At 39.0% G+C, this 19,331-nt stretch overlaps 1 protein-coding gene across 1 annotated transcript in view; it reads right to left on the bottom strand.

The window, feature by feature from the left end:
• The window catches only part of LOC126248708 (oxysterol-binding protein-related protein 8), a 211,432-nt gene that overhangs the window by 149,009 nt on the left and 43,092 nt on the right, over positions 1-19,331 (bottom strand). The window contains exon 6 of the mRNA XM_049950002.1: positions 1,616-1,837. Within this exon, the coding sequence (XP_049805959.1) occupies positions 1,616-1,837 (222 nt within the window). The remainder of the gene's footprint in view (positions 1-1,615; positions 1,838-19,331) is intronic.

Raw genomic sequence — 19,331 nt, forward strand, 5'->3', positions numbered from 1 at the left:
TACCTATCAACCTGGGGCTGAGAATTATGCATTACCCTATCACCTGTTATGTGTCAAACATATGGGACAGCCTTCAGGGATGCATGGGGAGGTAGAAGAAAAAAGAGGAACCTCAAACACAGAAGCAGAGGAAGATAGAAGGGGAATGAAAAAAGAAGAAGAAAAAAAAAGGAACAAAAAACAGTGGAAACGCTGTTCTTATATTGCCTACTGAAAATGCAGAACACATTTCCAAAAACATCCTAGTCATGTTCCCAAAAGTAGGGAAAAAAGAATAGCGAGAGGATAGACACACAGTATGGAAGGGAAAAGATGCTGCAAAGGCTACAACCCCATGGTAGCCAAGCATAAACCTACCAAATAGCACGCGAGCCCCCTGGTGGGGCTCTTTACTTGGTGTATGTTATAATTCTTCAAGGGTGTGAGACCATACAAAGGGGAAGTGTAATTTTCTATACTGACTATGGCTGCAAAGACACAATTATACATTTTGAACTTACGATCCTGGTCTTGAATACATAATGTTATGTAGACACAGTAGTCTCACAGGTTTCGTAAAGTATGGGCTTTTTGTATCACACTGACTTCTATTAGCTCTACCCTGTTTACAAGTCGATCTCTATAATTTTACTTGGAAATACTATGGCCAGATATTGTATATTGGATTATGTACATTATGTTTCTCACATTGACAATATATTTGTCATACAGTATTAAATAATATTTATACAAATTTGTCCTTGCTGGGAATTGTGAAACACCACATGGCTGTTTTAGTGAGCAGTTACTTCGATCCAGAGGGTTGAATCTGAATGTACTTGAATGACCTATTCATCATACCATACCATAAGCCCCATGCATAGCTTCATATCTCTGGTCCATTGTCATGTCTCCCTCTAATGGCAGGAGAGGGCGGGGGGGGGGGGGGGGGGTCAGGAAGCTTCAGACTCTCCATGTAAATTACTGCACAATGGTGTGCTGATAGGTCAAGTTCCAAACATCTGAGCCAGAGTATGATTTAGCACATCATGGTTTATCCCTGACAAAATTATACTTTCACTGAGGCTTTCTAATTCTGGGACTCATAGAATATAGGGCTGCTGCTGCTTTTCCCTTGTCTACTGAAAAGTATGATTCCAGCTTTTTTCCTCAAGTATTGAGATAGATATGCTTTAATTGCAGGGTAGTCCATTATGCTTGCACGATTAAATGAAAATGGTTTCTGTGGTAACTGGAACAATCTGACTCCACAAATGTAAGAAATCTAGCACACTGTCAATAATAATCCAGTGCCTGAAATGCCTGGGAATATTTTCTGAGCCATTTGCACATGTTTTTCAGATGGATTTTAGGAAACACTAAATGGCAGCTGTGTGCAGTTTAACTGTAAGTTCATGGATGTATAACCACTTTATGTGGCTGGAATTTCAAGGAGATTTTATTCATACCACAGTATTCACAACAAACTCCTTTGAAGCCTACATCAAAAATGCACTTAGCATCAAATTCTTTATACGTAAGTACATAAAATGAGTTAACTGGAGTTCAAGAAGCAAAGGAGCCAGACTAAAGAGCTCAAAGTTTTGTGTAAAAAACTACATTTTAAGTAATTTACCTTCAATTTTAAGCTCTTGTACAATAGTAAAAGTCCTGGTTTTAGCACACACCACAACTTAGTCCAACTCTTAAGTGTGCCACGAACTTTTAACCAGTCAGCTAATACAATTACGGATGGATCTTTGAGAGAGCTCAGTAGTTCTTTGGCCACTCTTTTCTTCTCTCGGCAGTAGTTTTTGCGCTGGGCTTTGTATGACTCTTTTCTTGTTAGAGGTTGTAACTGGAAATAGAAAAAAGAAAATAAGGTATTATAGCTATCCATGTCATGGATGATGATCTCTAATTTATTACTGAAAACTGGTATCTGTTAAGGGGTAATTTTATAATATAAAGTAATTAAAAAGCCTAGGTTGAGTTCCACTTTCATATGCCTACAATTACAGCAAAGGCCGAGAACAGCATGCTAAGAGAAGCTTACCTGTTTCCTTATCTATGGAACAACAACAATGTCAAAAATGGTCATACATATCATGCAAAATATACACAAAACTTCACAATGCTTGTACAACAATGTCTCAAAGAACACTTGGTAATATGCATAAAGCTGTGAGCTACATCATCTATAAGGAGGGAGGAAACAGCGGACACACATTTTAATTAGTGTATTACAGTCATACATGCTGAATTTCAAATGCATTTAAAATGGATAAGCAAACTAGCAACATTTATGAGCTTCAGTTAATTTCAGCTAATGCCTTTACTTCTACAATCAAAACATTTTATAATGTTTACAATGACCAACAGTGTTTCATCAGAAAAAGGGACCGAGTGAGGTGGTGCAGTGGTGAGCAGACTGGACTTGCATTTGGCACAATGGCAGTTCAAACCCGTGTCCAGCCATCCTGATTTACGTTTTCTGTGATTTCCCTAAATTGCTTGAGGCAAATGCCAGGATGGTTCCTTTGAAAGGGAACAGCTGAGTTTCTTCTCCATCCTTCCATAAACCGATGGGACCAATTACCTTGCTGTTTGGCCCCTCCCTCAAATCAAATCAACCAACCAGATAAATGAGGGGGAGGGAGAAGCATTATAATGACTGAGTCTAATAGTTAATATCAGTATTGTGTATCTTGAACTTAAGTATACATTTAAAAAAGTAGGCTCTTCAACCGTTAAAACTTATACAAGCCATTATCAATTTTACCATCTCAGTTTCTGTAGACAGATAGCAATGTGGAAGTTATTTGACCAGCAACCAGGTATCTAGATTCAGGAATGATTTAGTATCTTACAATATATCCAAAAAATAACAAGAACAAATGAAATAAAAATCATCCAGTATCCTGGCCCAGCAACTCGGGAGGTTCTCCAGAAGATATGGGACTCAAGGACAGCCACTAGGCAGCACTGCTACATCTGCAGGCATTGGTATCATCACTGCAAGCACCACCATTAGGACAGGCCCACCTTGCTGGTCTATCAGTGCCCATGGCTTCCCTATTAAGCCAGCAGCACAGCAGCTCTCCAGTCAGTCATAATTACTTTGCACTATTGCTATATCTTAGGTTGTTGATCTTGGTTTACTCACTGGAACCATTATTCTGCTGTGCTATCTCCATTGTTTGTCTTCTTCCCCTTGTTGTCCACCTGTTTACTCTCATGTGACTCGTTGTTCACATGTTTCCTCTCACGCAATTCATTGTGATGCCCTTGGCTGGTTGGTCTCTCTTTCTGGTTCTTGAGTTATTCCTAGTTTTACTAGATTCCAGTCAGTAGAACTGGTGATGAGGTAAAATGTTAGTGGCACCCTGTAGATGCAAAGCTTGTGCAACTTGTGGAACAGCAAAAGCCACTCCTGCAGCAACAGTTCCAACAGCAACAGATGGACTTGCTCCATCAGGAAATTCAGCTTTTAAAAGATCAACTGCAGATTCAGGGTACCCACCCAATCCAGGCTGTGGTCACTTCTCACGTGGCTTTCTGTCCAATCTCATTTCCGTCACTTAACAATGCCAAAGAGGTCTGGGACGCTTACTTGCAGCATTCGAAACAGCACTTCGCCACATTTCAGGTTTCAAGTGACGCTTTCCAATGGTCCCTCTTCCTTTCTTAGGCTTTCCAGGAGAAGTTTTTCTCACTGAAGAAGCTGTCATGCCCACATTTGAGGAGACATGCTCATTGCTGTTGAATTATTATTCACAACAGTTCAATGTGGTTGCATTGTGCTCGAGTTCCATCAATACTACAAGCAACCTTTTCAGTCGTACTGCTTGTGGGTGATTGATTTGCAAGGGTTGAGATGACATTCCAATAACATTTGTGTGAACCCATCTTGCAAATCCTCATATGCAGATTCTTTGATTAACAACATAGTGATCAAGTTAGCTACCGATCCAGAAGGCTGCATTGCAACCTTCAAACTGGACAACCCATCCTTTCACAATATCTAGTAAATTGCGCACTCTTTTGAGACCACACAGGATAAAAATGAAAGACTAACAGTCCATTATCTGGTAGCTGTGGTCCAGCCGCTGCCTCAAGGGCAGATTTCTCATGTGTCTTTTCCTCAATTGGGGCATCACGACTCTTCGATTTTAGACATTTCAATGGCCTCATAGCAGCCAGCCACGACCCAATGGTATAAGCAGCAGGGTCACCCATTGTGTCTTGACTGTTTTGCAGGACACACACATGTGGATTGTCTGGATTGCTGGGCACATTGTGCCTGTTGTTGGAAAGATGGACATCTCTCAACCATCTGCCATAAACTGTCGGAACAGTTGGATACCAGTCTCCACATGCTTCAATGGATGGTGTACGAACATCCGGTAACTGTTCCCCATGGTGATCCTTAAGCTACTAAGTTGTTTATCAATCTAATGATTGTGAACCAAGAGGTCCATTATCTGGTGGGCACAGGAGCCACCATTTCCTTGATAACCCTCCAAATGTAAGCTCACCTGGGCTCTGCTGACTTGGCACCACCTTCTCGTACATTGGTCACATATGGTGACAGTTCGACTCCTCTTCCTGCTCCATTCTTAATCACTACTGCCTACAAAAAGGTCACATGGCTGATAACACTGTTTGTGGTCAATAGACACTCAGCTGGCTACATTTCTGGTCTGGGTGCCTGTTTGGATTTTCACTTGGTGATGAGGTTCATGTCAAATCTGACACAGTTCCCTTCCAGCAACTCAACGATCTCTGTGCTGCCTTTGGGCCTCTGTTTAAACCTGGCCTGGGGTGGGGTGGGCCACAGGTTTCCAGGCGCATGTCTCCTCATGGCAAGATGCAGTGCCCTGTTTCTGTCAGGCATGTCCTATTCTTGTCTCATTATGGATAGTCATTAAGGAAGAACTCCATCTCTTCCATGAACCTAGGGTGATTGAACTTGCTAAAATAAAGATTGGGTCACACCCCTGGTCATGGTCAAGAAGCCCAATGGCTCTCGCTGGCTATACAGAGATTTCAAATTGACAGTCAACACCCAGCCACAAGTGGAAACCTACTCCATACCACATCCAGAGGACCTCCTCACAAACTCAGTCAGGGGCAAATATTTTTCTGAGATATAAGTTTCCAATGCATATTCGCAGATCCCACTGAATGAGAAATCACAATGCATTATGGTCACCAACACTCCCTTTGACTTATACAAATACAAGTGCTTGCCCATTGTGATCTCTTCTGCTTCGGCAATCTTCCAGAGATACCTGGAAGAGATACTGATGTCCATCCCTGCTTGTACTAATTACCTAGATGTCTTAACTGACATAAGCACTATGCATCATGACCACCTGCACAACCTCTGCACCCTCTCTACTTTGAGCAATGCAGGGCTCAAGTTCCACCTCCACAAATGCCAAGCCACAATGCAAAGCCAAATTAATGATATTAAAGCAAGGTTCAATTTGGAAATCGAAAAGATCCAAGAAAGTGTGGAATCTATAGTAAAGGTAGAAGCAGACAAAAAAAGTTTTCAGGTTGAAAACTGAAATTGATGATTGTAAAGCAGAACTCTCACATCTGACAGAACAAGAATTAAATTGTGAACAGAAGTGTAAGCCAAACACTTCTCACATTCAAACCAAAATTTGTGATCTTGAGAAGAAAATTAGGGACCAACTCCATTTCTGTAACTGATGGAGTAGCTCACAACAAAACGTTAAGGGGCCAAAGAACAATTTGATCGAGTCAAAAGACATAATGGTTGGCACTCGATAGACTTCCTGAAAAACTGCTAAAGGATTTTTCCTGAAGAACTAACAGATGAGAGAAAGATTAATGGGGTAATTGGTGCATTACCAGGGGATGCCAAGAGATGGGGTTGAATATGAACACAGGTCAAATGACTTTTAGTGATTTCAAGAAAAAATTTACTGAGGGGTACTGGTCAGAACAGAAACCAAGACCGTTTGTGGTGTGAGTTGATTATGGCTAGAATGTATGACAATACAGGCAGGAATTCTATAAAAGATTTCTGCAAATACTGGTACAGGAAATTAACTAACTTGAGAAGGAGACAACCCGAATCAAATTATATGGAAACTATCGAGAAAGCTCCCAGAAGATTCTGAAAGATACACAGGTAGTAATCAGAAATACCTTTCTAAGTTTTTGGAAAGAGTAGAGGATGAAGAATGCTGGAAAGGAAATCATGATTATTGCCCAAACAATAATAATTGAGGTAATCACAACAATGCCAAAATAACAGCAAAAGATACTGTGTCAACATGGTACAAAGGGGAAAGGGCATAAAAGATTTAACTTAGCCACTTGCAGCAGAGGTTTTGCACTTCTCCATAATGATATGTTTATGTTGAATGTAACTGATGGTATTCTTATATAAACTGGATGAGATAATCTTACATTTATTCCCATCTCTGTAAAAGTATGTTGTTCTGGGAAAGTTTGTATATAGTCCCGCCCAACACTGCGTGAAGGGTTGTAGATGTTTCACTGATGGTATCCTTGACAGGAAACATAACTGAAGCATGAGACATATGTAACACTTATCAACTGTACTTCTTTTATGTAACTTCAATGTTTTCTATGAATACTGTAATAGCTGCATTATAATGTTCTTTGACCCACCACATATCGAAATAATTGTTCATGTTTCTGTAAAATTATGTTTAAAGAATTAATTTGTGAATTTATTTTTTTAACTATGTTCTTTTGTAATGTAAGTGTGTTAAAGTGTTATATGTATGAGGGGTTTCATGTGTACATGTGTATAATGTGAAATGTAAAACCTAGAGGGACGTCCTTCTACAACGAAAAGTGTTAGGTGAGAATAAGAAAGGAAGTTTGGTGCAAAGTAGTACAACAGGTCTTCCTGGCAGAGAGAGAGGGTTGGTGACCAGCATCTAACCAGCTAACATTCTGAGTGCTTAATGAGGCAGGAATTATAGCAAGATTAGGTTAATTATGCCTCAGACGTGGATTTATATTGGTTGTAAGATCGTGGCATTTATGGGTTTGCTCCGAACCATAAAATTCCAACACTGAGAAGATATTTTACAGAGCATTTTACATCAAGAACCACAATTACAGCCGATGACTTTATACTTTTGCCGCAATCGGGAAAAGTAAAATTAATGTAGCATTTATTTGCATGGACCAGAAATTTGATGAACATTTAAATAATAACTATTCCATTCTTAACTCTGTGTCAAAAACACCATTTTATCATCAGTCACTTGCCTGGATAGGCTTCTCTTCCTAGAAATAAAATATTCCAAGTGCCTCCATTTTTAAAGAACTACAGAATCATTACTGTACCAAAATTTTTGTTAACTTTCAAGGAGTACTAATTTTTTTCGAGTGTTTAGGTAGTCTCTTGTACTAAATGCTTCACATGAGCAGTAACGTGAACAGTTAAAGCATTTCAAAAGAATGAGTGTCAGGAAAAATGCTTCTTTGCAATGCCCTGTCTCGTGAGGTGGACACCTGTTGGCCAGCACTGCACATAAGAGGTGTGGAGGCCATGGGGCACAGTTGCTCTGCTTGCGCACGCTGCTTCACCCCTGTCTTTTACTCCCTTTCTCACCCCCCGTCACCCCAGGTGCTGCATTCATTTGGACTTTGCTGGCCCCCTTTCTGGGCTCTATGAGATTCATCATCGTCGACTCTTATTCTAACTACCCCTATGTGGTTGGCATGGTGTCCACCACAACTGACACCACTCTCAATGTCCTCGTCCAGATTCTAGCCATTGAAGGGCTTCCCCACACTATTGTGTTGGACATTGGGCTCCATTTCACATCGTAAACTTTCCAACAGTTCTGCACATTCAACGGCATCAAGCACCTGTTTAGTCCACTGTTTCACTCATCCTCCAACAGCAAAGCAGAGCATATGGTACAAATGTTTAAACAACAAATGTTACAAATGGTGGGTACTTCAATCACCACAGCTGTATGCATGATCTTTCTAAGCACATACAGGACCAATCCTGCCCACGAATGAAGCCTCCATTTCCTAGACCCACAACCCACAGAACCCTGGACCCGGCACGTTAGGCACTTTCTGCTGGGCTCAGTTGTGTGGGCATACCTGTATGGGGCAAAATCCTCATGGATGCCAGTCACAGTGATTGCCACCCACTGGTGGCTCCTTACGATGATTGACACTCTGAGGGGTTTGGAACACTGGCACATAAACCAGCTCCATCCCCGCCTACCAACTGCACCACCATTGGCTCAATCACTCCTGGAACACCTGCCCTTATCACTCCCACATCTGCACAGGTACTGGTTGCACTCCAGAGCATCAATGGCAGTTCCCACATATGTGAGCATGGAAGTTGAGGTCTCTGTGCACTCTGTCCTCTTGGCCATAATCACTCACACCATCACAGGCTACGCCGCCGCACCCAAGCACATTGCCAGACACACCGGTTCCTTCTACCAGCCAGCAGGCTGCAGTGCTGGGAATCCATCCATGCCACCAGTTCACTTTCCCAAGAATTGTCTGGAGCACTTCTGGCCTTATGTGCACATTTCAGGGGAGGGATCTGGTAGCCTGGCATAGTGAGTTTGGAACCTGAAAGGTATAGAATTCTAAGACAGCCACTACAAAGCGCTGCTACATCTGTGGGCACTTGTGTCACCACTGCAAATGCCGCCGCGAAGACACACTCACCTAGCGGGACTATAAGTGCCCATGGTTGCACTTTAAAGCCAGTAGCACTGTAGCTCTGCAGTCAGTCATTACTTCTCTGCTCTACTGATTGATCTCACTACACATCACAGTCTTGGTTCCAAATTCACTATGACCTAGGTTTTTGATCTCTGTTTACTCAATAGACTCATTATTCTGTTGCACAATCTCTGTTGCTTGTCGTCCTTTCACTCTTGTCCACCTGTTTACTCTCACGTGACTTGTTGTCGACCCGTTTACTCTTGGGCGACTAGCTGTGACACTCTCAGCTGATCTGCCTGTTTCTATTAGTTCTGGACTCATTCCTGGTCTTGGTAGATTATGGTAAATGTTCCTTGTCCATGCCTTCCCCCGACACGAGAACCAGTGCACCCAGCCGGTTATAATGAGCATTCAAAGTTTAATCGCATGTTGAAATCATATGCACACAATAATAAAATGTTAAGACACAAACTAAGAGAGCAAAAACAAAACCTCTCCAACATAGCTTTGCTGCTTAAGCAAATGAATCAGTTTCCCACAATTATGAAATCAATTACTAGATAAATGCATCTCAATACACCTACTATACATGTACAGGCTCTTTTGTTTGTCATAAGCTAACTCACACATAAACTAATACATTTTCACATTAATACTGGACAATGAAATTCATTTGGAAGTCACCACAGCAGTTGTGCATAATTTTAAAGCAGTTATAATTTTTTATATCAAAAAACAAAAGAAATGTGATGGCATAACAGATCAGAATTTTTGCTATTGTGATAAAAAAAAAAGACGTAGGACAATATGTGTTTACTATGTTATCCATCTTCAATGATGGTGTATTTATTTAAGGGGAGCCGGAACGATGAAAATGACAAAAATCAACATTTTTTGGTTTTTCCATTGTTTGGAGTTTTCTGAAAAAAACAAATAAAGTTTCACCCTTCTAAGTGAATTCTAAGTGTATTTTTTATTGCTGCAAAGTTGACATGCCGTGTAAACGGTTGTAGCGACTTGGTGTGTCACCTATGATGGTGCCACTCGCTGGCTGCTAGCAGGGTACCTTTGCGGAATTAGACAGTGTTTTGTCTTCCAACGTTGTATGGCTGTATCTCTGTGACAAGTGACTGTTCATATCGGTAAACATAAACGCTATACCATATGTGTTGACTTGTGGAGTTTGCTTTCTGTTGTTTAGCTGTTCAATTTTGCGTATTTGACGAATTTTGCTCGTACCTGTACCTGTTTTACGTATTTGGTTTGTGGATATCAATATGCCGTGTTTTAGCAATCGAGTGTTCAAGAAAAGGCACAACGAGTGAAAGAAGAAATCTTTTGTTGTTTTGAAGGGAGATGCTGCTCAGACTGCTTCACCGACTACTCCAAATGAATGTTATAGAACTTCTTCCAGCAAGAAACTTTGTGACAGCAAAGAAAAATTTGAAAACTATGAAAGTGACAGTAATCATGTGAATGAAATAATGAACATTTCCTTGCTCTCTAATATTTTGAAACATAATGTACTATGCGAAGTTTGCAAAGAAAGAGGGCTGGAATTGAAAATAACTTCACACATTGGTTTGGCATGAAAACTGTTATTGAAGTGTAACAAATATGCTGCAGAAGTTTTGTTTTCTAATTCTAACAGTATTCCTCGTAGTGGTAATAGTGGAAAGAAGATGTATGATATAAATGTTAGGCTAGTGTATGGCTTGCATTGCACTGGCAATGGCAGGACTGCAGGAACAATGTTATCTGGAATTATGAACTTCCCAAAACCACCAACCAAGTTCGGATTTTATAATGAATTGGTGGGATATTCTGCTGAACATATTGCTCAAGCAACAATGAAGAAAGCAGTTGAAGCAGCTGTGACAGATAATGGGAATTGTAGAGATTTAACTGTTGCTTTAGATGGATCATGGCTACGTAGAGGTCATAAATCTCTAAATGGAGTTCTGACAGCTACCAGTGGATACAGCTGCAAAGTAATTGATGTATTCTCTCAAAACATTGTAGATGTAAGGGCAATACCAAGGACAAACATAGTAAAAGTTGTGAAGCAAATTTTCACGGCATGAGTGGAGCAATGGAAGTAAAGGGAGTGAAAGCAATTTTTTCCAGATCACAGGAGTCGTATAATGTATGATACACCAACTATCTAGGAGATGGTGATTCTAAAGGATATAAAGCTGTAGAGGAACTCAAACCTTACGGCAATGAAATTCACATTAAAAAACAGGAGTGCATTGGACATGTGCAGAAGCGCATGGAGGCTCTCTTGCGCAAACTAAAGCAGACATTAGGATCCCAGAAGCTTAGTGATGGTAAGACCCTAGGAGGAAGAGGAAGATTGACAGATGAAGCAATTGATAGATTTCAGAGGTATTATGGGTCTTCAATTAGGCAAAATACAAGAAGCATTGAGCAGAGCAGTATGGGCATTATTTTTTCATACTGCATCATCAACAAATGAGCACCCACAACATGCACTGTGCCCCACAGGTGATGGATGACTCATGGTGTAAGTACCAATCAGAAAAGGAATATGCCCACAAAAACAATTTGCCAAATGCTGTAATTGATGTAATTAAGCCCATATTCAGAGATCTATCACAGCCAAGTTTATTGGAAAAGTGTTTACATGGGAAAACGCAAAATCCAAATGAAAGTGTAAATAATTTAATTTGGATTAGGATTCCCAAAAGAGTGTTTGTACAGATAAAAACATTGCATTTTGGAGTGTATGATGCAGTGGCAACATACAATGAAGGAAACATTATCAAATGTGATGTGCTGAAACATTCAGGTTTCCAACCATGACACAACACCATTTCCACAATGCACCTAATTGATGAAGAAAGACTAAGAGCTGCATGAAGAAGAGACAAAAGCCTACAACATGCAGGAAAAGGGAAGAAAAGACCAGTGAAAAGGAAACTAACACTGGAAAAAAGAAGAGGATGCTGATAATCCATCGTATGGGGCAGGAATGTATTTAAAAAATTCGGAAGCCATTTCCTGTAACTTTAAAATTTTCATCTTTTAGGAACATTTTCTCAAAAACTGCTAACAGTATATCAATGAAATTTATACACAATATTGTTTACTTCTTTTCCTTCATTTTTATAACAAATTGTAAAAAAATATTGTATAGTTCAAGAGTTATAGAAGAAAAACTGCAAAATTTTAGAGAAAAAATAAGCATCTGTTTAAAAAAATTGTAAAACAAAAACCAATAAATATTTCTTAACATGGCATTATTACTTTGTAGCAAAATACTCACTGAACATGTAGTCCAAATTTCAGAGCAATATTTTTAATGGTTTTAGAAAAAATGTTCCTTTTATTTGCTAAAATTAGCACGGAGGAGATGGATCGTTCCGGCTCCCCTTAAATAATCAGCAATCAGCTGCACAAAAGAAATTTTATTTCCTTAACTGATTCAGGCACTTAGTGCTCTTCTTCAGAGGTCTGTACAGAAAAATATACCACAAATAAGTAAAGTTACACAAGAATATTAAAATTTGAGAACAAAATATTTAAAAATTTCGAAAATTTAAAGATAAAAAAATAGTACACATTTTTAACCATTGCATTATTTGCGAGGGTCAGAACTATGATGATAAATCCCTAACACAAAAAGAGCTCGTAAATGCTTCCATGTGGTTCATAGTGTCTGTACAAAATACTGACCTCACTACAGCTGTTTTAAGATTAGTTCGCAAATTTCCCATCCATAGTACCACTTGTCATTTGTATTAACTTATTTTATTCATCATTAGGTTTTTTAAATATTACTTACTATGCTGCTTATACACACTTACATTTTTGTTTATGTCTAGCGAAAACTTACAGTTGTGCAAGATTCTATTTTATCATACTTTTACCCCCAACCTGAGACAAACTTCAAGATATGCATGTCATTAACTGATTAGCTCCAGTTCTGTCACGATGTTTGCACTTTTTGTTCGGCTTCCTTATACCATTTTTGTACAGGCACTTTGAACCACATGGAAGCATTTATGAGGTCTTTCTCTATTACGGGATTTATCATCTTACTTCTGACTCTCACAAATAATGCAGTAGTTGTAAGGATGTACTATTTTTTATATTTAAATTATCAAAATTTTTAAACTTTTCATTATTAAATTTTAATATTTTTATCTAACTTCCACTTACTTATGGTAATTTGTCTGTACACCTTCTGAAGGGAACTTTAGTGCCTGAAACTGGTTACGGAAACAAAATTTCTTTTGTGCGACTGGTTGCTGATTATTTAAAAAAAAAATAATATTTGTTCATCGATATGAAAATTTATTTATAACATAATTGGCTAATATTACATTCTTAGTATCCCCACTCTCAAATTTCAGGTCATCACAGAATAAGACTTCAGTGGAGAAGTGGAGGGGATTACAGTTTTCAGAAAACAAAATTTATCATTTATGTAAAATAAGACATTAAACAGCTGAACGTATATCTCTGCCATTCCTCAGTTGCACTCTAAATTTTATCTCTCACTTAAGCGCCTTAAACTCACAATTAGTATGTCATGTCAATTATTTGTTTATGCTCACTCTGTTTCTAATAGGGAAGATAAAAGCAGTAAATAATTCCTCTCATACTGGACTTCTCTTTTATATGTTTCTTAGTGCAAGTACAAAGTCCATTCTCTCCAGAATGGAAACATTTTACCTCAGTCTGTTCCCTTTATTTTCAAATACGTGAAACAAATTTCTGCAAAACTTGCTGTTGTCTATAACCATTGCTATCATCACATGCATTTTTGTTGATTCACAAACTTATCCATGCTTTCCTGTCCAAGGTTAATAATTACACTTTTCAACATACTGTACACAAATTGTCACTCAGAACTAAACTCCACTTGTATCTGGTGCATACCTCTTTCAGGTTTCTCTAGTGATCACCTACTGTTGTAACAGTGACAAAGACATTCATCATCATGTCCCTTCTGTCCTCGCCATCATAGTAATGGTACTGCACCATCAGAGGGCTTCCATAGACATCTTCTAAATTTTTATGCATATTTCCTGGAAAATCACTTACCTTACTGCTCATACTCTAAAGCTACAATTACTAAGCTGTTTAAAAACATTCAGTACACTACTACTTTCTTACTGCACTATCATAGTGAACAAGTTTCCAATGTGAAATTCATTTGTCTATAGGAATGGCAAATTTTTGCACAATAAAAATATTTTGCTAAACAACGGAAAGTTTTTTATTCGCATATAAATTATGTAAACTGAAATGAGGAACATACTAAGATCAAATTTTGTTTCTGCATGAAAAATGTGGTACTATGAGGCGGCATTATGTCATACATACACTGAAGCCATTTCGGGAAAATTATTGTACCTTACTACTCCTGCACTATTCCAGTCCCAGCCCAACACAAACTGTTTAATCCCACTAACAGAATAATGTACAAGCACTGGACAAAATAATATGAACACCCACGAACAACAACTTCAACTTTAGCAGCATTTTTTTAAGTTCTCTGTACTATACGGATGATATTTTTCTCTTTATACTGTAACAGTCTAATAGTGTTCTGTACGACATATTGTTGTAGTGTTGCTTTGGTCTATAGTAAGGTTGTACCTAACATACTTTTAATGAAGGCACACTATCAAGCCTAGCTTTCTGGTGCATCCATGGCAGCTGAAAATCTGCTACTGGAATCTAGAGTTAATGTATCTGATGCCAGGAAGCATGCACACTTCATAGGAAAATTTAATCGAGTGAACCCACCAGAGACAGAAAAATTAAAATTTCTTATGGAGACAAGAGGGCATTACAAAAGGTGGCTAACTATAACAGCATCAAAGAGGATTACTGCCCCTAATACATAGACTATCGTTAATCACTACCGTGGTTCAAATGGCTCTGAGCACTATGGGACTTAACATCTGTGGTCATCAGTCCCCTAGAACTTAGAACTACTTAAACCTAACTAACCTAAGGACATCACACACATCCATGCCCGAGGCAGGATTCGAACCTGCGACCATAGCAGTCGCGCAGACTATCGTTAATCCGGCCATTCCTAGCACATATGGGGACCACGTTAGAGGAATTTCTGGATTACTGAGAGTGTCTTAAATGTTGTGTAAATACATAGGGTTTATACTTTATTAAAACCAAAGATACATACATTTTCATAGAAAAATTAGTACTTGAGCGTGTATATACACAGTAATAGCACTCGCAATGAAATGTGTCCCAAATTTTTGGTTGTTGCAATGATTCTACGTGACAGAAGAATGCTTTACCACACAACGGCTTTACAAGCAATACATCGGTACTGCATTTTACAATGGCTGCATAATGTACTCAGTAAGATGTCTGCATCTTCAGCATAAGCAGTGTGAGATATCTTCATGTTCTCTCCTTCTATGAGCTCGTCTTCATCTCTTTCATAATAACTTTCCTGTATGCTTTTGATTATCTCTAAGTCTGTTAAACTTTGGTCATAAATAGTTGCATATATAACACTGTACTCAACAGCAATGTCTTTCTCTGAAGAACCTCACTCCAACTTATCTCTAATTTCCAGTTTCTTTTTGAAGTCTAGAAGAAGCCATGATACTGAACCATAGAGAAAGTCACAATTGCAAACATGTATCGTATTATCATTGTAAGTAACATACAACATTGTTACACATGGGAATTCATTATTGCATGCACCATTTTTGTTTGAGCAACTAGTGGCCAGATGTGGGCCACATTGCTGAGAGGTCGGACTATTGAGGGCCGGATTGGCGAGAGTTTAGCATATAAACACTGCTGCAGTAACACTGAAGTTAGCACGGATGTAGAGAATATTTTTCAACAAACAGTGCAACAGTAACTGTATACAAAAAAATTCACTGTAGAACACAGAAGCCAAATAAATGCAAAGAAGTTGTTTCAGTTTTATAACAAGTACAAAACACAGTCTACCAATCAACAAAATCGTGTTATGTGGTCCATCGAGTCTACTTTTACACTGATCCCTGCAGCAGGATTTTCTTACGTATATAGTATGGCAGGGTAATATTTCAATGTAGACTTTCTCCTTCCAAATGTGAATCACAATAAAAGCTGTGTAACGAAGTATAACAACAACGGTCATAAACAACATGCTGCACATTGAATTGAAAATGGGCATTTGATACAGCATATGAACATAAATGTGGCTGTGTCTGGAAATAAAAATCAGATCAGTTCTGTAATAATCTGAACAGTCACACTGTTTTGACTAGGTACTACTGCACTCTGAAAGGTAAGGTAGATGATAAACTCCAAGCAATCATTTTAGATGATTGTTTTCATTCTGTGTGTGAGGCACTGTTTTCAGCTGGGGATTGCAGGTGCCAAGACAGTATTTTCTTGTTATGCACATTGAAAATGCCCAAGATCAGTTTGATAACACAGGTATATGCTTATGCTTATCACCTTGCCTCCTCAATTATGAATTCATAACCATTCACCTCTTCCAGTAGCTTTGAAGTAATATGAACATTTTCTTGCAAGCAATGATCTGCAGGAGAATTCTGGCTGGTTAGATGTCAAAAGAAGCTCATTGGACAAAAACTTAGTCAAATTTGTGTATTTAAAAAAACCATTCACCAAACTGCCTCTTTCAGCTTGTATCAACATTAGTACTACAACAAAGCCTATCATTTCATATACAAGCACAAATGAGATTCATATGAGCAGGAAAAATTACTCCAGCCATGGAAAGTCCACTTCTGGCATAATCTAGCAAGTTCAAGTTCATTGATGAAAGTCAGTATTTTTCAATTATTATTTGTTTTCCATCTTAAGTACACTGCAATTAAACAGTACTTTTCATTGGCTGTCTGGTGAAAAATACTCTTTAATTGCAGGAAGCTTAAATTAGTAACTCCAATAATAACTGATACACAGAGTGTAAAAAAAAGAACTATGTACAGAAATTTGTAGATTTATTAAGAGAGATGAAAACACTTTTGTTGTATGACACAAACATCAAAAGTTGTTTGATGCTTGATTTCCCTTACCTTAGGCCAATGTTCACAGTTCAAAGGACATAACAGACATGTCTAGGCATTGGAAAATCCTAAAGCAACTTGAGTGTTGCACCATCAGCAGAGGATTTGCCATACAAATGCAAGCTGGTATGGTTCACAACCACCTGATTGGGCTGTTTCTTCCACCTAAGACAGTATGTGGAGGAAATTACCGGTCTTTCTCTGTGAAATACTACTGTAAACGGTGGAGGATGTCCTGACAGCAGCCAGGCAACAATTACGATTCCAGTACAACGTCTGACAACCCCCCCACCCCTCCACCTCACTTTGGTGTTGATGTCAAAACATTTAGACAAAGTTCTCCTTATTGTTGGATTAGGAGCTGCAGGCTAGTAACATGGCCACCACATTCTCCTGTCCCCACTCATACGGATTTCTTGTATTTGAGGGAGGGAGATGAAGCATTTGCAGCACAAGACATCAACACACTGCAAAAGAGCTGAATGCTCATTTGGCTGAAGCTGCAGTCATTATGTGTGAAATACCCGGTAGTTTCGAGCACGTCAGACAATCATTAACGCACAGAGTGCTCTTTGTGCATTAACGTAAACTGACAACATTTTCAGCAACATCTCTAAAACACTATCTGTCAGATGACAATTTGAACACCATGTCTGATCATTATTAGTGTCAAAAGCTTCATAGACCCCTAGTGAGAAAAAGGTGGATCTGTGATATTTTGTCACATAAAAAAATTGTTTTTATCTCCTCTAAAAACACCATTTTAATAGTTTTTTTTACACCCTATGTACCAATATATTATGAGAATGTATCTAGTTCTTGCAACACAGATTTGAAAACTTTCATTAAACACTGCCCCTTGAGAACTTTCATTCAGAAGCAGCTATCTCATATAAATAAATTTTTTGACAAAAGTTAAAGACACGTTTTGGCAGTTTGAGTCTTTCATGATCATCTTTCAGCTACATTCTCATGCAAATATCTTATAAAAAGGATGTTTAACAACACAAAAAAGCAAAATATCCATAAGTGGCAATAAATGTTCAAAATCTGTCATATTTCTTTGGATGACCTATGGTATCTCCAATGACAACCACTTACTTTTTCCACTCCAATACACTGACTGGTTACACATGGGAAATGGGTACATCTATGGACACAATGAACATCAGTCTCCACTCTACATGTAGTTGCACTTCCTCCACTTTGTTTCACATCGTATATATGTGACGAATGCCAAATGACATTCTCTCCAACCTGCTTATTGGGTGGGTGGTGATATTATTTTGTCCAACTTCTGGATGGATCAAAAAAATTAAGAACACCTATAATTAACTTCTAGGTTTTGTAGAGGATATTTATTGCAAAACTTTTTGCATAGGAACCTATGCTCAGTGACAGAAACATTCCCCAATTCACTACTGCAAATAAATCTAAATCACATGAAGTGTTTCAGTTTCTAACTTTTTCAATGAACCCTCTGTAAGTGACATACACATGATCTTCCTGTGGTAGATATGGCATGGGGGAGATTTGAACGTGGATCTTCCCCTTCACAGTCCAACACCGTGACCGCATAATCATGAGGCCATGGGTATTCAAATTCACTTGATGCTGCACATGTTAAGCTTTGACTGTTCACTATTTCTATTTTGCTTCTTTTTTCACAGTTCAGTACACATTCTTCTTGTTCTCATGCTTGATCTGTGTTCAGTTTTTGATGGGCTATCCACTGGGCCATCTCACCACTAAATCTGAGGGGGTGTGCAATAGCAGTTTCGCTTGCCAGAGATTGATGCCTGTCTTGTATTTTACACCCTCAGTTCATACGAAAATGCAGGAAGTTTGGATTTAAGCATCAGACACAACACAAAATGTAGTAACAAGGAACATTACACCACTGCCTCTCCTTCATCTTCCTCTGGCAATGAATACTTGTTCCATCATCCGGACACAAGCAGGTTTCAGTCAAATGAAGCAATACCATGTTAGAGTGATGTCAGCAATGGAGGCATGTTGAAAGCACATGAAGCATCTAATTTGCCAAATATTATCAGCTACGAAACTAACTTTACAATTTCTGGTGTTTGTAAAAGGGAGCCATGAGACGAAAAGTATTTATAAAAGTGTATATTGGTTGGTTTGCCAGGCAGACAGCTGCATTTTGGGGCAGGGGCAATAAGAAGGAAAGGATTAGGAGATTCTGAGGAAAGGGAAGATATGGATAAAGGTGATAAGGGTGTACAGAGAGTTAGAAGCATGTATGGTGAAAGTGGGGGCAGGGTGAATGTGGTGGCAGGGCATACAGGGTGGTGACAATAGAAAGGGGTGAGGGGAAGAATAGGTAACAAAGTTGAGGTGCAATGGCTGCAGCGTGTAGTAGAGTGGCTGTGGGGTACAATGGGGCTGTACTGAAAGGGTTGGGTGCAGCAAGGGTATTGAGGGAGTTGGAGTAGTAGCTGTATAGGGGTAGGGAAGTGGGGATGTAAGGTGTGGGAGGGCAGGGGGCGGGCATAGGCTGAGGGTAGGGGATGTGTGTGACAGTGGAGGCTGTACTGGGTGGGGGAGAGGGGAGGGGAG

This window comes from Schistocerca nitens, chromosome 3 (assembly GCF_023898315.1).
Source record: "Schistocerca nitens isolate TAMUIC-IGC-003100 chromosome 3, iqSchNite1.1, whole genome shotgun sequence".
NCBI classification, from domain to species: domain Eukaryota; kingdom Metazoa; phylum Arthropoda; class Insecta; order Orthoptera; family Acrididae; genus Schistocerca; species Schistocerca nitens.